The sequence below is a fragment of the Leucoraja erinacea genome, chromosome 1, assembly GCF_028641065.1.
Source record: "Leucoraja erinacea ecotype New England chromosome 1, Leri_hhj_1, whole genome shotgun sequence".
In the NCBI taxonomy this organism is placed as follows: Eukaryota; Metazoa; Chordata; class Chondrichthyes; order Rajiformes; family Rajidae; genus Leucoraja; species Leucoraja erinaceus.
The window spans coordinates 42,138,776-42,157,100 of NC_073377.1; the positions used below are offsets into that span (position 1 = coordinate 42,138,776).

Sequence of the window (18,325 nt, forward strand, 5' to 3'; positions counted from 1 at the left end):
CGGGAGAAGAGCTCTGATTGCCGGCCACGTGGCCAACTTCTACCGCGGCCGCGGCAGGGACTTACCATCCAGAGCGGGATCCCTCGCCAGGGATCCCTGGAGAGGAGCTGCGAACGCCGACCCTGCAGCCTGCAGTGCTTCTGGCTGCGGCGCGGTGGAGACTTTAGATCTTCGACTGCCGGCCTGCGGCCTGCGGCCTACACCAACTTGAAGCCGCGATCCCCGATGGGTAAGTCAATTCAGGACTTACCTTGTCTGAACATCTGGACGCCTGCAGCGGCGACTGCGGAAGGGTGACGTCCCAACCACGGTGGAAAATGGAGTAGGACTGGCCAATTTTGTGCCTTCCACCACAGTGATGAATGCTGTGGTGGATGTTTGGGTTAAATTTTTATTGTGTATTGTGTGTTCTTTTTTTACTGTACCGCTGCTGGCAAATTCATTTCACTTGCACTTTATGTGCAAGTGACGAATAAAACTTGCCTTGACTTGACTTGATGTCCCAGCTACACTAGTCCCCCCTGCCTGCGTTTGCTCTATATCTCTCCAAACCTGTCCTATACATGTGCCGGTCTAACTGTTTCTTGAACATAGGGATAGTCCCCAGCATCTACTAGGTCCTCTGGCAGCTTGTTCCATACACCCCCCCCACCCTTTGTGTAAAAAATTTACCCCTCAGATTTATATTCATCTTAACCAATATCCTCTGGTCCTCGATTCACCTCCTCTGGGTAAGAGACTCTGTGCATCTACCCAATCTATTCCTCTCATGATTTTATTTAATGGTGTATGGGTGGTATATAGAGTTATCAGGGTAAGATAGGATAGACTGCTGGAAATCTTTCCCTATAGCAGAGGTAAATAAAACTAGTAGATATAGATTTAGGCCAAAGGCTAGGAGATGCAGAGGTGACCATAGGAATTAGTTTTTCACTCAGAGTGGTGAGCACCTATCAAGCTAGAGTTAATAGAGCTGGGTCGGTATTGGTCGGTGATGATGTGAATTTATTGTGAGATTGTATGACTGTTCAATAAGGATTCTATTGTTTAGTATACATTTCTTTCTGTGTTGTGGCTCCACAGGTTGACTTGTTTTAAGCTATGTCTGGGACTGCTCTAGTCGAGATTCGAGATTCAATTTAATTGTCATTTGGACCCCTTGAGGTCCAAACGAAATGCCGTTTCTGCAGCCATACATTACAAACAAATAGACCCAAGACACAACATAATTTACATAAACATCCATCACATCGCTGTGATGGAAGGCCAAAAAAACTTATGTCTCCCCACCCCCCCCCGATGTCAGAGTCAAAGTCAAAGCCCCCGGCTGGCGATGGCGATTGTCCCGCGGCCATTAAAGCCACGCCGGGTGGTGCCAGGTCGCACACCGGGTCTTGGTGTTAGAGCACCCAGCGTGCACTCGCAGAGTCCCGCGGCCATTCCAAGCCGCGCGGGGCGGTGATGTCAGGCCCCGCTCCAGGAGCTCTTCGACCCCGCAACTCGGGCGGGAGAAGTCGCCATTGCGAGAGCCCTGAAAAGCGATCTCCCTCCAGGGACCCGCGGGCTCCCGGTGCCGCCGTCCGCCAGACCCGCAGTTGCAGCCTCCGAATCTCTGGAGGTCGGGCCGCAGCAGCAGCAGCGCTCCACCACCGCTCCAACCGCTCTGGACTCGGCCAGCTCCGCGACGGTGAGGTGAGTCGGCACCAGAGTCCCCGGTCTTCTCCTGTTGGAGGCCGCTCCTCGTTGCAGCCCCAACGACAACGGAGACCCGACAAGAAAAGGTCGGGTCTCCCGTGCAGGGAGAGATTTAAAAGTTACCACCTCCCTACCACCCCACCCCCACCCCCCCCACACACACACCCCAACAAAAAATAACAAAAACTACATAGAAACATAGACAAAAATAAATAAAAACGCAGACGGGCTGCAGAGGCCGCTGCTGACGAGAGTCGCGCCGCCTACCGGAAAATCATTTTTGGTCCTGTGCCTTCTTAACAATGGTAAAGTAAGGGATATGCTGGTCATGAGGTTACAATTCAGTGTACTCCAAAGACTGCAGATACCCAGTTCTGAGGTGTTTGATCTGCTCTAAATCCTTACCATTTTACACAATCGTGGTAGTGAAATCAAAGGGATTACAACTGTGCTGTAATCATTTGTGAGCCATCTTTTAATTTGTCATAATGTGGCATTGCAGTTATCTTTATTGAGGCTTGCTTTGATTCTGTAATTAATTAATTCAATTTAGATTTTCCAGTTGGCAAGATGAGAACAGAGTTTGTAAAAAATTAGTTGAGGCCTCCGGTTTACCCTTCCAGGATATATCTGCTTTCTGCTTTCATAGATTTTTAAGCTATTGTATTGGTTTTGAAATCTATGCCACATCAAAGGTTAAAGTCTTAGAAGTATGATGTAGGTGTGGATTGAGTATGTTGATTCTTGTACTGAATTGAGAAATGTTCACTATTCCATTTAGGCATTTTTAGTGAAAATGCTGAATAACTGTATATATTTTCTATTCATACTTATAACTTAGGTTTCTTTCATTGACCTGACTGCTAATGCTAATTTCTGCAGGAATCTCCACTATACAACCTACTTGGACAAACAAGTGCACTACCTTGGCATTTTGTGGACATTGCATCATACCAAAATGTCCTGAGCTATTTTAAAAGCCACTATTCACCTTCTGTTGTCATTTTAAAAGAACCATCTGCTGAATTGATCTTGAAGCTTTTAAAAGTGGTCGCAGGATTCGGTGATACCGTGAACATACACAATGTGAGTAGACATAGCAAAAAATTGGCATGGATGAATCATGCCGAGTTTATGTTTTGTTTCCTAAATTGTGTCTTCCAGTACATCTACACCATTATTTTTGTCTCTCCATACTATTCACTAACTGACAAAGCAAGCATTGTAAATCAATATGTCAATTTATTAAATCGTATGGTTGTGACATCAAAGCTTTTCTTAAATCAGACACAACCTGCATCCTTTTGTACATTTTGATAAATGCAAACTTGTTTGAGTATTTCTATGTTTCTATGTTTCTATTGAAAACCAATAACAATGATGCCAGTGAAATCATAGGCAGAGGGAGAGGAATCTGGTGAAGCTGATGGGCTCGTGTATGTTTATTTAAATGTATGGAGTATTGTGTGGAAAGGAGATTAATTTTGAGGCAAGATCTGTGCTTGGGACAATAATTTTGTGGCCATTGTGGAAACTTGGTAGTGAGAGGGACACGACTGACAGCTCAACGTTCCAGGGTTTCGATGTTTCAGACATGATAGAGAGGGAGGGAAAAGAGGTGGAGGAGTTGCTCTGCTAATCAAGGTGAATATCGTGGTGGCACTCAGAGAGGACATACTCAGAGAGGCGTTTGTCCACTGACACAATATGGGCAGAGTTCAAAAATAAGAAAGGTGAAAACACTCCAATGGGATTGTACGAAAGGCCCCCAAAGCCAAAGCAACAGGGTTGTCCCAGTGGATGACTTTAACTTTACAAATATTGACTGAGGCTTGCTCAGTGCCAAAGGTTTAGATGGGACAGAATTTGTGAAGCATATCCAAGAGGGCTGTCAGTATAGGGATAGTGCAACCCAAGAAGGGGACATACTGGACCTTGTGTTGGGAAACGAGCCAGACTAGGTAATTGGTGTTTCATTGAAAGAGTATTTTGGGAATAGTAATCTCAACTACATAAACTTTATGATTGTCTTGAATAGGGATAGGTCTGGACCTTATGGGAAGGCACAAAATTGGATTAAGGCAAATTACAACATTATTAGGCAGGAGCTCAGGAGAGTACATTGTGAGCACTGTGAGTACATTGTGAGTACACTGTGATCACCACCTGACATGTGGGGATCGTTTGAAAGCCAGTTGATCAAAGTCCAGAATTGGCATGTTCCAGTAGGAAGGAGGGATAAGGATGACAAAGTAAGGGAACCTTGAATGACCAATGAGGTATAAATTTGGTCATAAGGAAAAAAGAAACATATGCAAGGTTTAAGAAGGTGAAATCTGACAGGGCATGGGGAATATAAAGCAAGGAGGAGAGAACTGAAACATGGCAATTAGTAGGGCCAAAAGGGACCATTAAATGACTTTGGTGAGTCGAATTAAAGAAAATTACAAGGCTTTTTTTTTTAAACCTATACGAACAGAAGGGTAACCAAGGAGAAGGCAGGGCTTAAGGATAAAGGAGGGAATTTATGCTTACAATCAGGGGATGTAGGCGAGATACTAAAGGAGTACGTTGCATCTGTATTCACCAGGAAGAAGGACATGGAAGACAATGAAATCAGTCTGGAAAATGCTAATATGCAGGGGCAATTTAGGATTTTGTAGAAGGAGTGAGAGGACTCCTGAAGAGCATTAAGGTGAATAAATCCCCAGGGCCGAGCCTTGATGAAGATTTTTGCATCTTCTCTAGCGAGATCCCAGAGGGCTAGAGAATAGCTAATGTTGTTCCTGTATTTATGCAGGGAAGTAATGAGAATCCAGGGAATTATGAGCCAGTGAACCTCATGTCAGTGATAGGGAAGCTAATAGAGACGATTCTTTGGAATAGAATTTACTCCCATGTGGAAGAGAATGGGTTAATCAGTGACAGTTACCATGGACAAACTTGGGTTGTTTTCCCTAGAATGCCTAGGTTGATGGGAGACATATTAGAATTATATACAATTATGGGATACATAGATAGGGTAAACAGTCAGAATCTTTTTTCCCAGGGTGGAAATATCAAATACTAGAGGGGATTGCTTTAAGATGAGAGGGACAAAGTTTCAAGTCCTAAATCAATTCTTACACATTAAACAAATGCTAAATCAGAAATCACCAATTAATACATCAAGCAACATAAGGGAAAGAAATCCATATTTTTTTTCATCAGAAATCTTGAACAATACACCAATTATGTCACAAGTTACAAAATATTTATATTTGGATATTAGAAGCATATTGTTTTTTTTTGTTTTTTTTACTTTTTGGTGATGATTACCATAAAACGTGAACACTCTATTCACTGATATTATCTGAATTATTTCTTTAGGATGCCACACATAAATGCAAGGCTTTTGTCCACCAAGTTGTCCAGAGCCTCGTCACTTTAGATCAGGATACTCGGATAGTCCATGCTCAACTAGAACACGAGATGATAGTGTTATTGGATGATATTGTCCTTTTTAATCCACCAGGTTAGTGCACTCTAAAAATGATCTTGGTATAGTCTGTTGTGGGAATGGAAATTGGATTTCGGTTTTGATGAAAGGTAGTGTCGAAATATTCAATTGTAGTTTTACATTATTTATTATATTTGTACTTTTTTTTAAATTAGGCTTTGCATATTTGACTATATATTTGTGTACAGTATGAAAACAATAGGGCATCTACACTATCATTGCATCTTGATGTCAAAGTAGCAATGTTACAAAATTTTGAGATTTAAAAAATCAAGTCTTTAATTTATCCCATCAGATAAAGCATAAAAATAAGTTTAATTTGACACCTAATTCAGTTTCATATCTTCAGTATTAAAACAGTTATGGTCATTTTCATACTCGGAAATTGGCAACTTGTTCCCTATTGCTTTTTCATTGATTTAACACAAAAGCTGTGATCGAGAACATTTAAAGGCCGATAACTTTCTTAAAATTTAAGAGAACTGAAATAAAATTGCAGTTATTATAGATTGAAGCATTCTGAAACAAATATGAAACAATCTTACTTAGATGACTTGAAATTAAAGCATATAATTAGTTAGTTACCTAATTGTAGCTAATTACAAAATTCAATTACTAGATCTAAACATCTATCCATTTCTTAAGAATAGATTAACATTTTTAAATAGCCTAAGTGTCCAAATAACATTCACACAAGAATTCAGAATATAACATAATTTTTAAATCTCATTGTCATGGGTTTATAGGCCAAATGGAAGGAATTTAATGTTTAATACCTGTAAATTAATGGCCATTTAAATCAGCTTGCGAGTGGGATTTTCTGCAACGGGACCATTTAGAACGTTGAGGATGCGGTGAATTTATACCCCCATATCTGCAGCAAATACACTGCCGGTTCTTCGGGGGGGAAAATCACCGTTTCGCAACTTAAAATGTGAATTAAATACATCTTAAGAAACACTTTTATACATAAAAATAAACTACTTTCTTTTACCTGGTCCTCCATAAAATCCGTCCCAGTTGTCGGCATTGACGGCTTCAGAAGCTGCTTTTAAAATCATTCCAGCGACTAACTTGTCGGGTGAATTTTTTTTAAAAACACGCAGAACGGCCTTAGGAACGATTCTTAAGCAAAATCTTGCACTCCAACAAATATAATTCAGGACCAGGTCGGGGGAAAAAAACCCGTTTTAACCCCCCCCCCCCTCCCAAACGCGCCAAAATCGCGCACACGGCCAGTGGCAGAATTACAGCGCCGCTGAAGGTAAGTTTTGTAACATACCAAGTCAAAGGGAGCTATTACTGAGTCAAATCAGCTGAATACTCTAAATCTTTTGTATTTTTCTTGAATTATATTTTTCCATATTCTTTCCACAGAAGTGGACAGTCAGCTGCGACACATGGCAAGCGCCAGTCTTTTTATGGAAGTGTTGATGATGCTGAATAATATTAGTGTCACATCCTCAGAATCACTGCGTATAAGTTTGCGGTCTTGGATCGAGACTAAGGTGAACTATAATCTGGCATTACCCCTACTGACTGCAGTATGTCAAAGTGTGGCATCTGTCAAGCATATGGCAGAAATGACTGAAGCCAGCATTATGGCTTACTTCAAGGATGGTAAGCAGCATGTTCAGACGTGGAGAACTGATTTGATTTTCTTCATATTCTGTCTAGCTGTTAAGAGTTCAGAAATTCTTATATTCGACCTGTAATCTTGACTTTTATTTTTTTAAATGTGGCAACTGCTGGTAAGACAATATTTACTACTCACTCCGAACTGTTATTGAGCATGCCAACATTTTGAGCTGCTATAGATCACGTGTTAAAGATGCTCCAATCATGCAATTAGACTTACAAGATTTCAATATATGAATAGGATTTATTTGCAGGGTGCTGTTTGCTTGGAGAGAAACAATAAACAATAGACAATAGGTGCAGGAGTAAGCCATTCAGCCCTTCGAGCCAGAACCGCCATTCAATGTGATCATGGCTGATCATGCCCAATCAGTACCCCGTTCCTGCCTTCTCCCCATGTCCCCTGACTCCACTATTTTTAAGAGCTCTATCTAGCTCTCTCTTGAAAGCACCCAGAGAACAGAGAATTCTACAGACTAATACCTGCTGGTGTTTCAACTACCTTCCGTCTTGGTCACAGAAGTGCTATTAAAAAACATACATAGATATATATATATATATATATATATATATATATAGAGCCTCTTGTAGATGGTGCAGATTGCATCAACCAATTAATGGAAGGCAAAAGTTTAAAGAAGTGGCTGGTGACAGTCGAGTGTGCTCATTGGTCAGAGATGAATAAAAGGAGTATTTCAGCAGTGGAGTAAACTGACTTCTTGACCACATATTTATGTAACTTGTTGAGTTTCTGGTTCTCACAGATCATTAATAATGAGAGATTTGGTGATGGAAACCTAAATGAAATAGTTGGGGATGGACGGCAGGGAGGATTGCAGATGATAAAAAATATTTGTCATTTATTGGTAACTTGTTGATTGGTGCTGAAAATTTCTTTTCTGGATTGATTTTTTATCTGTTTCTACTATTTCAATAACTATGCTTGTGTAATGTTTTTGTTTAGGTGCACGGCATGATCGATATTTTGGATGGGGACCAATTTTAGTATCTCTTCAAGTGCCAGAATTAACTGCAGAAGCATTTCTGAAAGAATGTTTAGACTTAGAAAGCTACCTGACACTTTATGTGTACATTCTTCAGCATCTAAACATGGAGCAGACTTTATCCAATGAAATGAAAATGCTTGTTCTACTTAATAAGTGGATAGACCAAGTCTTTCCTAGGTAATATTTATTCAAAATATCTTGGGTAAGATACATACTGTATATTACGTGAAACTGAAAGAATGTTGTTAGATCTTTTGAAGAGTTTTAGATTTATAGGCTGACACCATAGAGAGAATGTTCTTTTTTCATGAAATGAATGAATGAATCATTTTTTGGCCAAGTTTTCACATACAAGGAATTTGCCTTGGTGCTCTGCCCGCAAGTGACAACATGACATACAGTGAGTTAGAAATGACACATAAAACATTAACCATTAATAATAAAACATTATTGATTAAACATGTGAATTAAATAAAATACCAGAGCAAAAGGAGGCTACAAATTTTTGGTTATTGAGTAGAGCTACTACTCGCAGAAAAAGCTGTTTTTATGTTGGCTGTGGCAGCTTTGACAGTCTGGAGTCGCCTTCCAGAGGAAAGTGATTCAAAGAGTTTGTGGCCAGGGTGAGAGGGGTCAGAGATGATCTTACCCACTCACTTCCTGGCCCTTGCAGTGTACAGTTCGTCAAGGGAGTGAAGGTTGCAGCCAATAACCTTCTCAGCTGATCGGACGATTCGTTGCAGCCTCCAGATGTTGTGCTTGGTGGCTGAGCCATACCAGACCATGATGGAGAAGGTGAGGACAGACTCAACGATGGCCTTATAGGATTGGACCATCATTGCCTGTGGCAAATTATGCTTCCTCAGCTGCCACAGGAAGTCCATCCTCTGTTGTGCCTTTTTGACTGTGGAGTCGATGGTAGCCCCCCCATTTAAGGTTCTTGGAGATGATAGTTCCCAGAAATTTAAAAGACTCCACAGATGTTACTGTGGTGTTGTTGACAGTGAATGGGGTGAGAGGAAGGGGAGCTCTCCTAAGGTCTACTATCAATTCAACTGTCTTAAGAGCATTGAGCTCCAGGTTGTTGCGATGGCACCAGGTTGCCGGCTGTGTCACTTCATGTCTGTAGGTAGATTCCTCCCCATCCTGGATCAGTCCAACGAGGGCTGTGTCGTCCGCAAACTTGAGAAGCTTGACAGAGATGTCAGTGGAGGTGCAGTCATTGGTGTAGAGGGGAGACTACGCAGCCTTGCGGTGCTCCTATGCTGAGGGTTTGCGGGTCGGAGATGTGCTTTCCCAGCCTCAAATGCTGCTTCCTCTCTGTCAGGAAGCTGGTGATCCACCAACAGAGAGGTTCAGGCACAGTCAACTCGGAAAGTTTGGAGTGAAGTAGCTCTGACACAATGGTGTTGAATGCAGAGCTAAAATCAACAAACAAAATCCTCGCATAGTCTCCCGTTGGTCTAGGTGCTGGAGGATGAAGTGCAGGCCCAGGTTGACTGCATCATCCATAGATCTATTGGCCTGATATGCAAACTGCAGAGGGTCCAGCAGGGGGTTTGTGATATTTTTCAGCTTGGCCAGCACAAGCCTTTCAAGGGTCTTCATGACTACAGAGGTCAGTGCGACATGTTGCATTAAGAGTCGCACCTGTTCTGGGAAAAAGTACAATTACGCATCTTAACATCTGTATAGGAACATCGTATAAACAACAGCAAGGTCACCAATTGGGTAAGGGAGATGTGTAGAACACAAATTGCTGGAGTAACTCAGTGGGCCTGGGAGCATCTGTGAAGGTAATGGAAATCTGCTCTTGGATCTGTAAATGGATCGATTGTATGTATTGTCTTTTTGCTGACTAGTTAGTATGCAATAAAAGGCTTTTCACTGTACCTTGGTACACGTGACAATAAACTCAACTGATCTATATATCACAAAAAACAAAAGTCCCAGTATAAACCCCTATAGTACTTCACAGTAAACGCTGGACTAATTCAGCGGGTCAGGCAACATCTGTGGAGGGAATGCTGCCTGACACCCTGAGTTATTTGATAGGTTCCTGATAAGGAAGGGCGTCAAAAGTTACAAGGGAAAGGCAGGATAAAGGGATTGAGAAGGAAAAATTGATCACCCATGATCGAATGACAGAGATGACTCAATCTATGTGTTATGGTCTTACTTAGTGTTTTGCTCAAGATTCCAGCATCCGTGGTTCCCTGCATCTCCTATAGTACATCATTGGCCACAGACCTTCGTCTACCACACATTGCCTCCTATCATCAACCTTAAGGGGTTGGACAGGCTAGATGCAGGAAGATTGTTCCCGATGTTGGGGAAGTCCAGAACTAGGGGTCACAGTTTAAGGATAAAGGGGAAATCTTTTAGGACTGAGATGAGAAAAACATTTTTTTTCACAGAGAGTGGTGAATCCCTGGCATTCTTTGCCACGGAATGTAGTTGAGGCCAGTTCATTGGCTATATTTAAGAGGGAGTTAGATGTAGCCCTTGTGGCTAAAGGGATCAGGGGGTGTGGAGAGAAGGCAGGTACAGGATATTGAGTTGGATGATCAGCCATGATCATATTGAATGGCAGTGCAGGCTCGAAGGGCCAAATGGCCTACTCCTGCACCTATTTTCTATGTTTCAATCAAGTCAATTTTGGATCCAGTTCGGCAGCTTGCCTTGGATCCTATGTGCCTTAACCTTCTTTGCCAGTCTACCTTAGCGGATCTCATCAAATATCTTAGTAATATCCAGATAGACAAAGTCTACTACCCTGCTTTCATCAAACCTCTTAGTAACCCATGCAGGAAACTATTCAGTTGGGGCTGGGCAGGATATACCGCTTTTGTCACAAAACAGAACACGTTCCCCTGAAAGTGGTGATTTTTTTTAAATTTGTACTATTTTAGTCTTTAGTAATTGATTATTTGCTAAATATTCAAGAGAAGTTTTAATCGCTGTTGAATATTAATGCTGCTAATTCCTTTCCAATAGCAGTGCAAATGAAGAGGTTAAACTGTTCCTATGGTGGCATAAATTAATGCAGTTGGCATTGATCCAGCTTGAGCAAAATGATGCAACTAGATTGGAAGTTTTGACAAGGATACTAAACGCATTGCAAGTGAAACAAAGTCATCTGGCAGAGGAGAGGGTCTCTTCTGGAATTCTGGGTGCAATTGGTCTTGGAAGGAAATCTCCACTCTCAAACAGGTGGGGCATTTTATGTGAAATCTAACCAAAAATGTGCTTTTTAGCTTTTTTCAGTGGTTTATAGATTTTCATCAGAAACAGATAAACAAAATTGCTGTTAATTTTTATGCTCACAAATGTATTCTTACGTTTTCATAAATTAGACAGAGGCAAAATGGTTTATGCACATTTTTTATTAAATTTTGTTTCATATTTCCAACATCTGTAATACTTTTGTATAATACTCTGATAATTTAGACATTTTAATATGCTTTCTAAAGTGATTACAAAAACTATCTATTTTATTGGACCAGGTTTCAAAAAAATGATATACAACCTACCATGGTTATTACAGACCTCTTCCTAACAGATTTCAGTTGTAGTGAACTGAGCATCGCCACAGCAATCAGATACCACTATCTCTTTAAGAACACAGGCTCCTAGTTACACTGTGGGAGGCCATAGAAATTGACAACCAATTGCTTCAGTCAACACTTGGGCAATGATAGTCTATAAAACAATGTAACAAACAGCCTTTAGTATTTTTAGGTTGCAATAACAAAAATAAATTTTTACCCGTTAAAAATAATTTTGTATTTGAAAATAACTCATGAAGTGACCGACCACTAGATGGTTGGTGTGAATCGATTACTCAGTTATAGCGGACAATCGGCAATAATGGGCACCGTTCCTCCCTCACTGCCCCCATGATCCGTTATATCGAGAGTTATTAGTAGTTAATATTTATGTTAAGAGTTATGAAAACATATTTGAATAGGTTTTTATGTAACATTTCAGCTATACAGTATTTATTCCCAGCCTGTTGGCTCTGGTGGCATTTAGTACCGATTCCTATTTACCCCTGAACAGATTATGTAATTGAGTGAATCATTTTTTGTGGATCAGGAGTTTTATATATACCTGACCAAATGAAAATGTAAAATTTCCTACCCTGAAGATCAATGAACCATAATGTTGAAGTCTATGTCAATCCATTGGTTTCATGCTCGCAGTCAGTGATACTTGAATTTTATTTCCAGATGTACTTATTCAATTGCATGAATTTAGGATTTGATTGTCTCCAGATTAATATTCCAGTCACTATGATGCTAGTCTACTAACTTGACCCCTATGCTTCGACACTCCTTCAACCCCAAGATTCAGACGAGTTGTATATTACTCCCAGCTACTCAGAGTTATAGAGTGATACAATGTGGAAACATACCCTTCGGCCCAACTTGCCTACACCGGCCAACAATGTCTCAGCTACACTAGTCCCACATCCCACCAAACCTGTCCTATCCATGTATCTGTCTAACTGTTTCTTACACGATGGGATAGTCCCAGCCTCAACTACCACCTCTGGCAGCTTGTTCTATACACCCCCCACCCTTTGTGTGAAAAAGTTACCTCTCGGATCCCTATTAAATCTTTTCCCCTTCACCATGAATCCATGTCCTCTGGTCCTCGATTACCCTACTCTGGGCAAGAGACTCTGTGTATCTACCCGATCTATTCTCTCATGATTTTGTACACCTCTATAAGATCTCCCCTCATCCTCCTGCGCTCCATTGAATAGGGACCCAGCCTACTCAACCCCTCCATATAGCTCACACCCTCTAACCCTGGCAACATCCTCAAATCTTTTAACTCTTTCAAGCTTGACAATATCTTTCCAATAACATGGTGCCCAGAACTGAACACAATATTCTAAATGCGGTCTCACCAACGTCTTATACAACTGCAATGACATCCCAACTTCTATACTCAATACTCTGACTGATGAAGGCCAAAGTGCCAAAAGGCTTTTTGACCACCTGATCTACCTGCGACTCGACCTTCAAGGAACCATGCACCTGTACTCCTAGATCCCTCTGCTCTACAACACTACCCAGAGGCCTACCATTTACTGTGTAGGTCCTGCCCTTGTTCGACGTCCCAAAATGCAACACCTCACACTTCTCTGTATTAAATTCCATCAACCATTCATTCCTCCGCCCACCTGGCCAATCAATCCAGATCCTGCTGCCATCTTTCACAACCATCTTCACTATCTGCAAAGCCTCTCACTTTTGTGTCATCAGCAAACTTGTCAATCTTGCCCTGTATGTTCTCATCCAAATTATTGATGTAGATGACAAACAGTAACGGGCCCAGCACCAAACCCTGAGGCCTCCAGTGAACCCTGAGGCCTCCAGTCCGAGAAGAAACCTTCCACTGTCACCCTCTGCTTCCTTTCATGGAGCCAATTTGCTATCCATTCGGCTATCTCTCCTTGGACCCCATGCGATCTAAGCTTCCAGAGCAGCCAACCATGCGGAACCTTGTCTAATGCCTTACTGAAATCCATGGACCATATGCTTCAGATTACTAGTATTTCCTCCACCACACATCTTAAAAAGAGTTAGAAGATAGTACAATAATTATTTGCAGCCTCCTGTTCATGTATCAAGTAAACATGCATGTGTTATGTAGAGCAGAAAAACTGCAGATATTAGAAATCTGAAAAACAGGCAAGCGTTAGGTCAAGCAGCATCCGTGGGGAGAGAAATTGTCAATCTTTCAGGTCAAGGACATTTCATCAGAACTATTAATGCTTGTTTCTACAAGCCTTTTCCTGAGCAACATTTCTTAAAGAAAATCCCCCTTTTTATAAATGCTCAAATTCCCGATTGCATACTTCTACAGGTTCCGTGTGGTAGCTCGAAGCATGTCAGCATTCCTGCTAGTTCAGCTTCCTTCAGAAAACTGCATTCGTCTGAAGCCTGGCACAGAACTACAATTGTCTCTCAAAGCACAGCAGGTACTGAGAATGTTTTTATTCCCCCCCCCCCCCCCCCCCCCCCCCCCCCCCAGAACATAGTGACGTAATTAGAGATCAGGTATATATTTTGCAATGCTTTCATTAGTTACAATATCTTCTTCCTCCTCTCAGATTCTTGCATTCAATTGCTAAATCTGTTGGGTTTCATACACTATCCAGAAGTCCGTGTTGGTAAACAGTTTGTGGTTATAATTTCCGAAACCAAACTAAAGCTAATTAAGAAACAGAAAATACTACTGCTAGAGCTTCTCCAGCACTTTGTTTCTTGTTTTTATGTTGTTTGAATGATTTCCCTTGCCTGGGTCAGATCTCTCCTCTCTTGTAGCCCTTCAGGTTTCCTCTTCACTTCTTGCTTTCTAGCCTGAAAACCTGCAAGTTCCTTCTGTCTTTGCACCTCACCTAGATTATGTCAGTCTCCAGAGGGCAGTGTTTTCTGAATTGCCTCCAGCACTTGAATATCTCCCCTGATTTGCAGGGACCAGAATCTGACACAGTTTCAAAGATGGTCTATCTACTGTTTGTTCATAAACTTACTAAGCAGAAATGAAAGTAAGAAAAGCTGAAGAAAGTAGTAACATACTCGAATTTCTACAGCTAGTAATTTCACTTTCCTTTGATAATTGGTTGGACAAAATAAATTTTCATTTTACCAGGATTCCTAATCTTATGTAAATGCACAACTTCAGTTTAAGTTTGAACAATTTTCGTAGAATTCCCTAATGCATAAAAGATGAACCTCACACAGATATGTTGCAAAAAAACAGAAATCAGAAACTACAGACTTTAACATGTATAAAGAATTAAAGTGCTTAAGATAGCAGTTATACTTTCAAAGGGATGCCTTCATAGCTAGCTCATAGTACTGCCAAATGGTACCCATTCTTCCTTTAATATAATTGGATGACAGAAAAAGTGGCATTGTCCTTAAAATGTAATCTTCTGCTTAAACTGATTAATTTAATTCAAAGTATGTACTTGATATGGAGTATACACACTGAATTCCATGACCATGACCATGTTACCTTCTCATGATGTATGCACCTATAACAATGTGCATTTGGAAACTTCTCACAAGAAAGAACAACTCAGACCATTTAGATCTTATCTCATCTTTATTATACCAGGAGTATAGCACTCATTCAATATCACCCTAAGTTATGCCCTATTGTTTCTATGTGGAACTTAAATTCTGCTTCTGGCCTCAGGGTGTGAATGCTATTAAACCAAAGTGAACGGACTGTTATTCTGTACTGAAAACTGCCAAACAAAATGTTTCCATTTGTTTTTCAGGCCCTAAATGTACTTGAAACAATGTCATTGAGTAAGCAGTATGCAGACTATCAAGAGGAGATTTCACAGGCAAAATTGTTCATCAAAAATCCAATCTATTGTCTTTGGGATGGCAACAAATTACTATCTATACTTATTAATTTCCTTTACCCTAACTCACATTATCTAGATATTATCCGCTAGATATTTTGCCAAAGGAGGACCTCGTCACAAGATTAAGAATACTGCAAGCCATTTTACAAGGATATCAGAAAACAGAATTTGAACTAAAATTGCATCACTAAATTTCTTAATAAACAGTTATCAGGCAGCAATTGCTTTTTACAAAATATTCATTAATAAATGGTCAAAGGATTTTTTTTGGACATCAATATCTGTATTTTTATACAATAATCTGTAATATGTATTACATTGAGTTAAAATGTTTTGCCAGTGATGCATTGTTGGTAATTCCATAGCTGTGGCTTTCATTGTTTGTGGAAATAGTGAATGAAGTAGTCGTATTAAACAACTACTTAAAAGCATCTAGGAAATTTGTGTGATAGAGACCATAGACGTCTATTGGCTTATTTTCAAACTATTCAAAATTCCTCTCTGTTTCAATTCATCCAAAAATCTTCCTTAAAATACATATTTTACATTGAATAATTTAGATTTTGCAGCAAGCTTATTTCTTAATTCCTTATTTCAAAATTATTCAAACTATTCAAAATTCCTTATTTCTTTATTGGTTTATTCATCCTAGAATAATGAACATTTGTAAGTGATTTAAATGTAGCAAGTTACCCCTATGCAGTTCATGAGCATTATTAAACACATTTTGACATGGAGCATATTGAGAGATACTGAGGAAGAGAACAAAGGCCATTAAGGAATTAAGTTTGCAAAATGAGGAAAATCAGAGGGAACTGAAGATTAATTAGGGTGTTAGTATTTAGCAGAGTAAAATGAACAAGAAACCAAATGTAGGTATATTAAATGATTATAGGAATGGAGAAGATCACAGGGGGAATTTGAAAACAAATATGTTCTGAATGAGATTTGGCTTGGAAAGAATGGAAGGTGCAAAGACACACAGGAATAAATTTGAGTTGTCGTGTTTTGGGGTAACCTGTTTGTTTCTGAATAACAATTCCAGAGCCCTGGGGAAAAATTAATTCAGGATCATTATTTTAAATTTCAATTAATCATTCAATCTTGTTATACAGTTTTGGGCACTGGAAATGGTTTGTGTTTGCCTACCTGATTCGTGTTCACCTAACTGACCCTTTCAGAATTTTAAATTATTTTATCAAATCGCAACTTGTTAAAGGCAAATTGGCAGATGTTATTTTGCAAGTAACAATTTTCTCATATTGATTCTTTATAATATGTCAAATAAACTGAAGGATAATCTTGATGCCGTCATAGTTGGTCACCTATTTCTGACAGTCCTTTTCCCTGCTGTGGCATCTCAATTTGCTGTCTTGAACAATTATACTCCATGGGGTCATTTCAGGTATTTAAATGGAATTGTATAGTTTAGTACCATTAGCTTTGGAAGTTTTCCATGGAAATATTAGCATATGCATAGTTAATATATTCACATTAAATTCTTGTGTCTACTTTTGGTGCTTTTTCATTTCAAGCTGCTAATTTATATAGATATGGAGTGCCATGTTTATTTTAATTTTCTTTGGAATTTCTTTAGTTTAAAATGTAATGTATCGTTCTTTTTTATATCACTGGAATTTCATTGATTTCATAAGTCAATGCTAAGGGTGTGTGACTAAATAAGTTCTCATTTGTAGCAACATAGGTGCCATATTATCTCCAACCTCAAATATTTTTTTTACTACAGTAATCTATAAAAAAATTAATAACTATGAATACTTAACAGGCTGATTCTGCAATGAAACAATTACTTTTTTCTCACTGAAGATCTCAAAGTAGAATAAATTTGTGTTACAGCAACTGGAAAGCAGCCCAGTATATTTCAAATTTTCCAGTGTTGAGCATAAGCAAATATTTTTGTAAAGTAACATCAAAATACATCTAAAATAATTTAAAATCCAGTCTAATAACAATTGTGTACTTCGTATAAATGATAACATTTCCCAAGATTAATGTTTGATTCAAGTTTGAGGCACATCTTTGATGCTGCTGTTACAATGATATAAGGATTTGCACTTTATGGATGTGAATAAAATTGTTCAAATATAATGTGATATAATTTACAATAGCAAAGGGTTTTTTTATTCAATTTAGTCAGATTTGAGATGATTATTAATGAGTATAATACATGTTTGAAGTGTAAAGATTCAAGTAATATTTGAAACGTGCAATGAATGCAGTGCATCAAATGATGCAAAGTATATTTGGTTCTTCTGGAATTGTATCTGCCTAGTTATTTTTGAGTAATGCTCTGAGGGGTTTTGCTGTACATAAGCTGCATTATGGATTTTTACTTGGTGTTCTTAAAATCTTAGTTGCAATTGAACTTTTGGAATTAAGGTATCTGTAAAATAAAGATATTCTGTGCCTAAATATGTCAATGCATTTCAATTTCCTTCATGTTTAATGGATTTCAAATGTGCATTTGCAAATAAGTAAATCTAGTTAGGTAAAATCATTGTCCGATACATCTTTAGTCATCCCCAGAGGGAAATTGGTCTGCCGACAGTCACAACATACAAGGTACACAAAAACGTGAAATTAAAAGTGGAAAAAAAAGAAAAAGACAAGTGACTGTTGACTGGCTGCCGTGTGCACAGCGCCTTCACCGGAACAAACAAACACACTTATCTGCTGGGCAGGTGATTCTAAACCAGAGTGCACTCCCCCCCCGTTGTTCTTCACGGTGGACCCCCATGCCGGGACTTCCCCTCCCCCCTCACGCTCATCAACTGCGAGGCTCCCGCCGCCGATGCTCCTTCAGCCTAGACTGGCCTCGCCGCCCGGCTTCTCCACAGTACCCTGGAAGGCCTATGGGGCGGGTTGGGCCCACCAGGGTGCATTCCGGTCTTCAGTCGTTCTGGTCGGCGGCGGCACAGTTGTTCGGCGGGTGGATCGGGTCCAGGCTGCTCCCTGGGCCACTCCTGCCGCGCGCACCTGATCCACTCCCGCCACATACTTCAGTATGTTTTGATAAGTTAGTTAATGTAGTTATTGCTTCACCTTTCATGCCTGGGCTTACATACT

General features: G+C 39.9%; 1 protein-coding gene across 1 annotated transcript in view; it reads left to right on the plus strand.

Moving 5' to 3' along the window:
- epg5 (ectopic P-granules autophagy protein 5 homolog (C. elegans)) overlaps window positions 1-17,832 on the plus strand; it is a 129,716-nt gene extending 111,884 nt beyond the window's left edge. Inside the window, 7 exon segments of the mRNA XM_055633414.1 lie at window positions 2,578-2,781; window positions 5,065-5,209; window positions 6,572-6,814; window positions 7,797-8,016; window positions 10,837-11,052; window positions 13,720-13,834; window positions 15,146-17,832. Coding sequence (XP_055489389.1) covers window positions 2,578-2,781; window positions 5,065-5,209; window positions 6,572-6,814; window positions 7,797-8,016; window positions 10,837-11,052; window positions 13,720-13,834; window positions 15,146-15,328 — 1,326 coding nt within the window. The 3' untranslated portion in view covers window positions 15,329-17,832.
- Window positions 17,833-18,325: the final 493 nt, after the last annotated feature.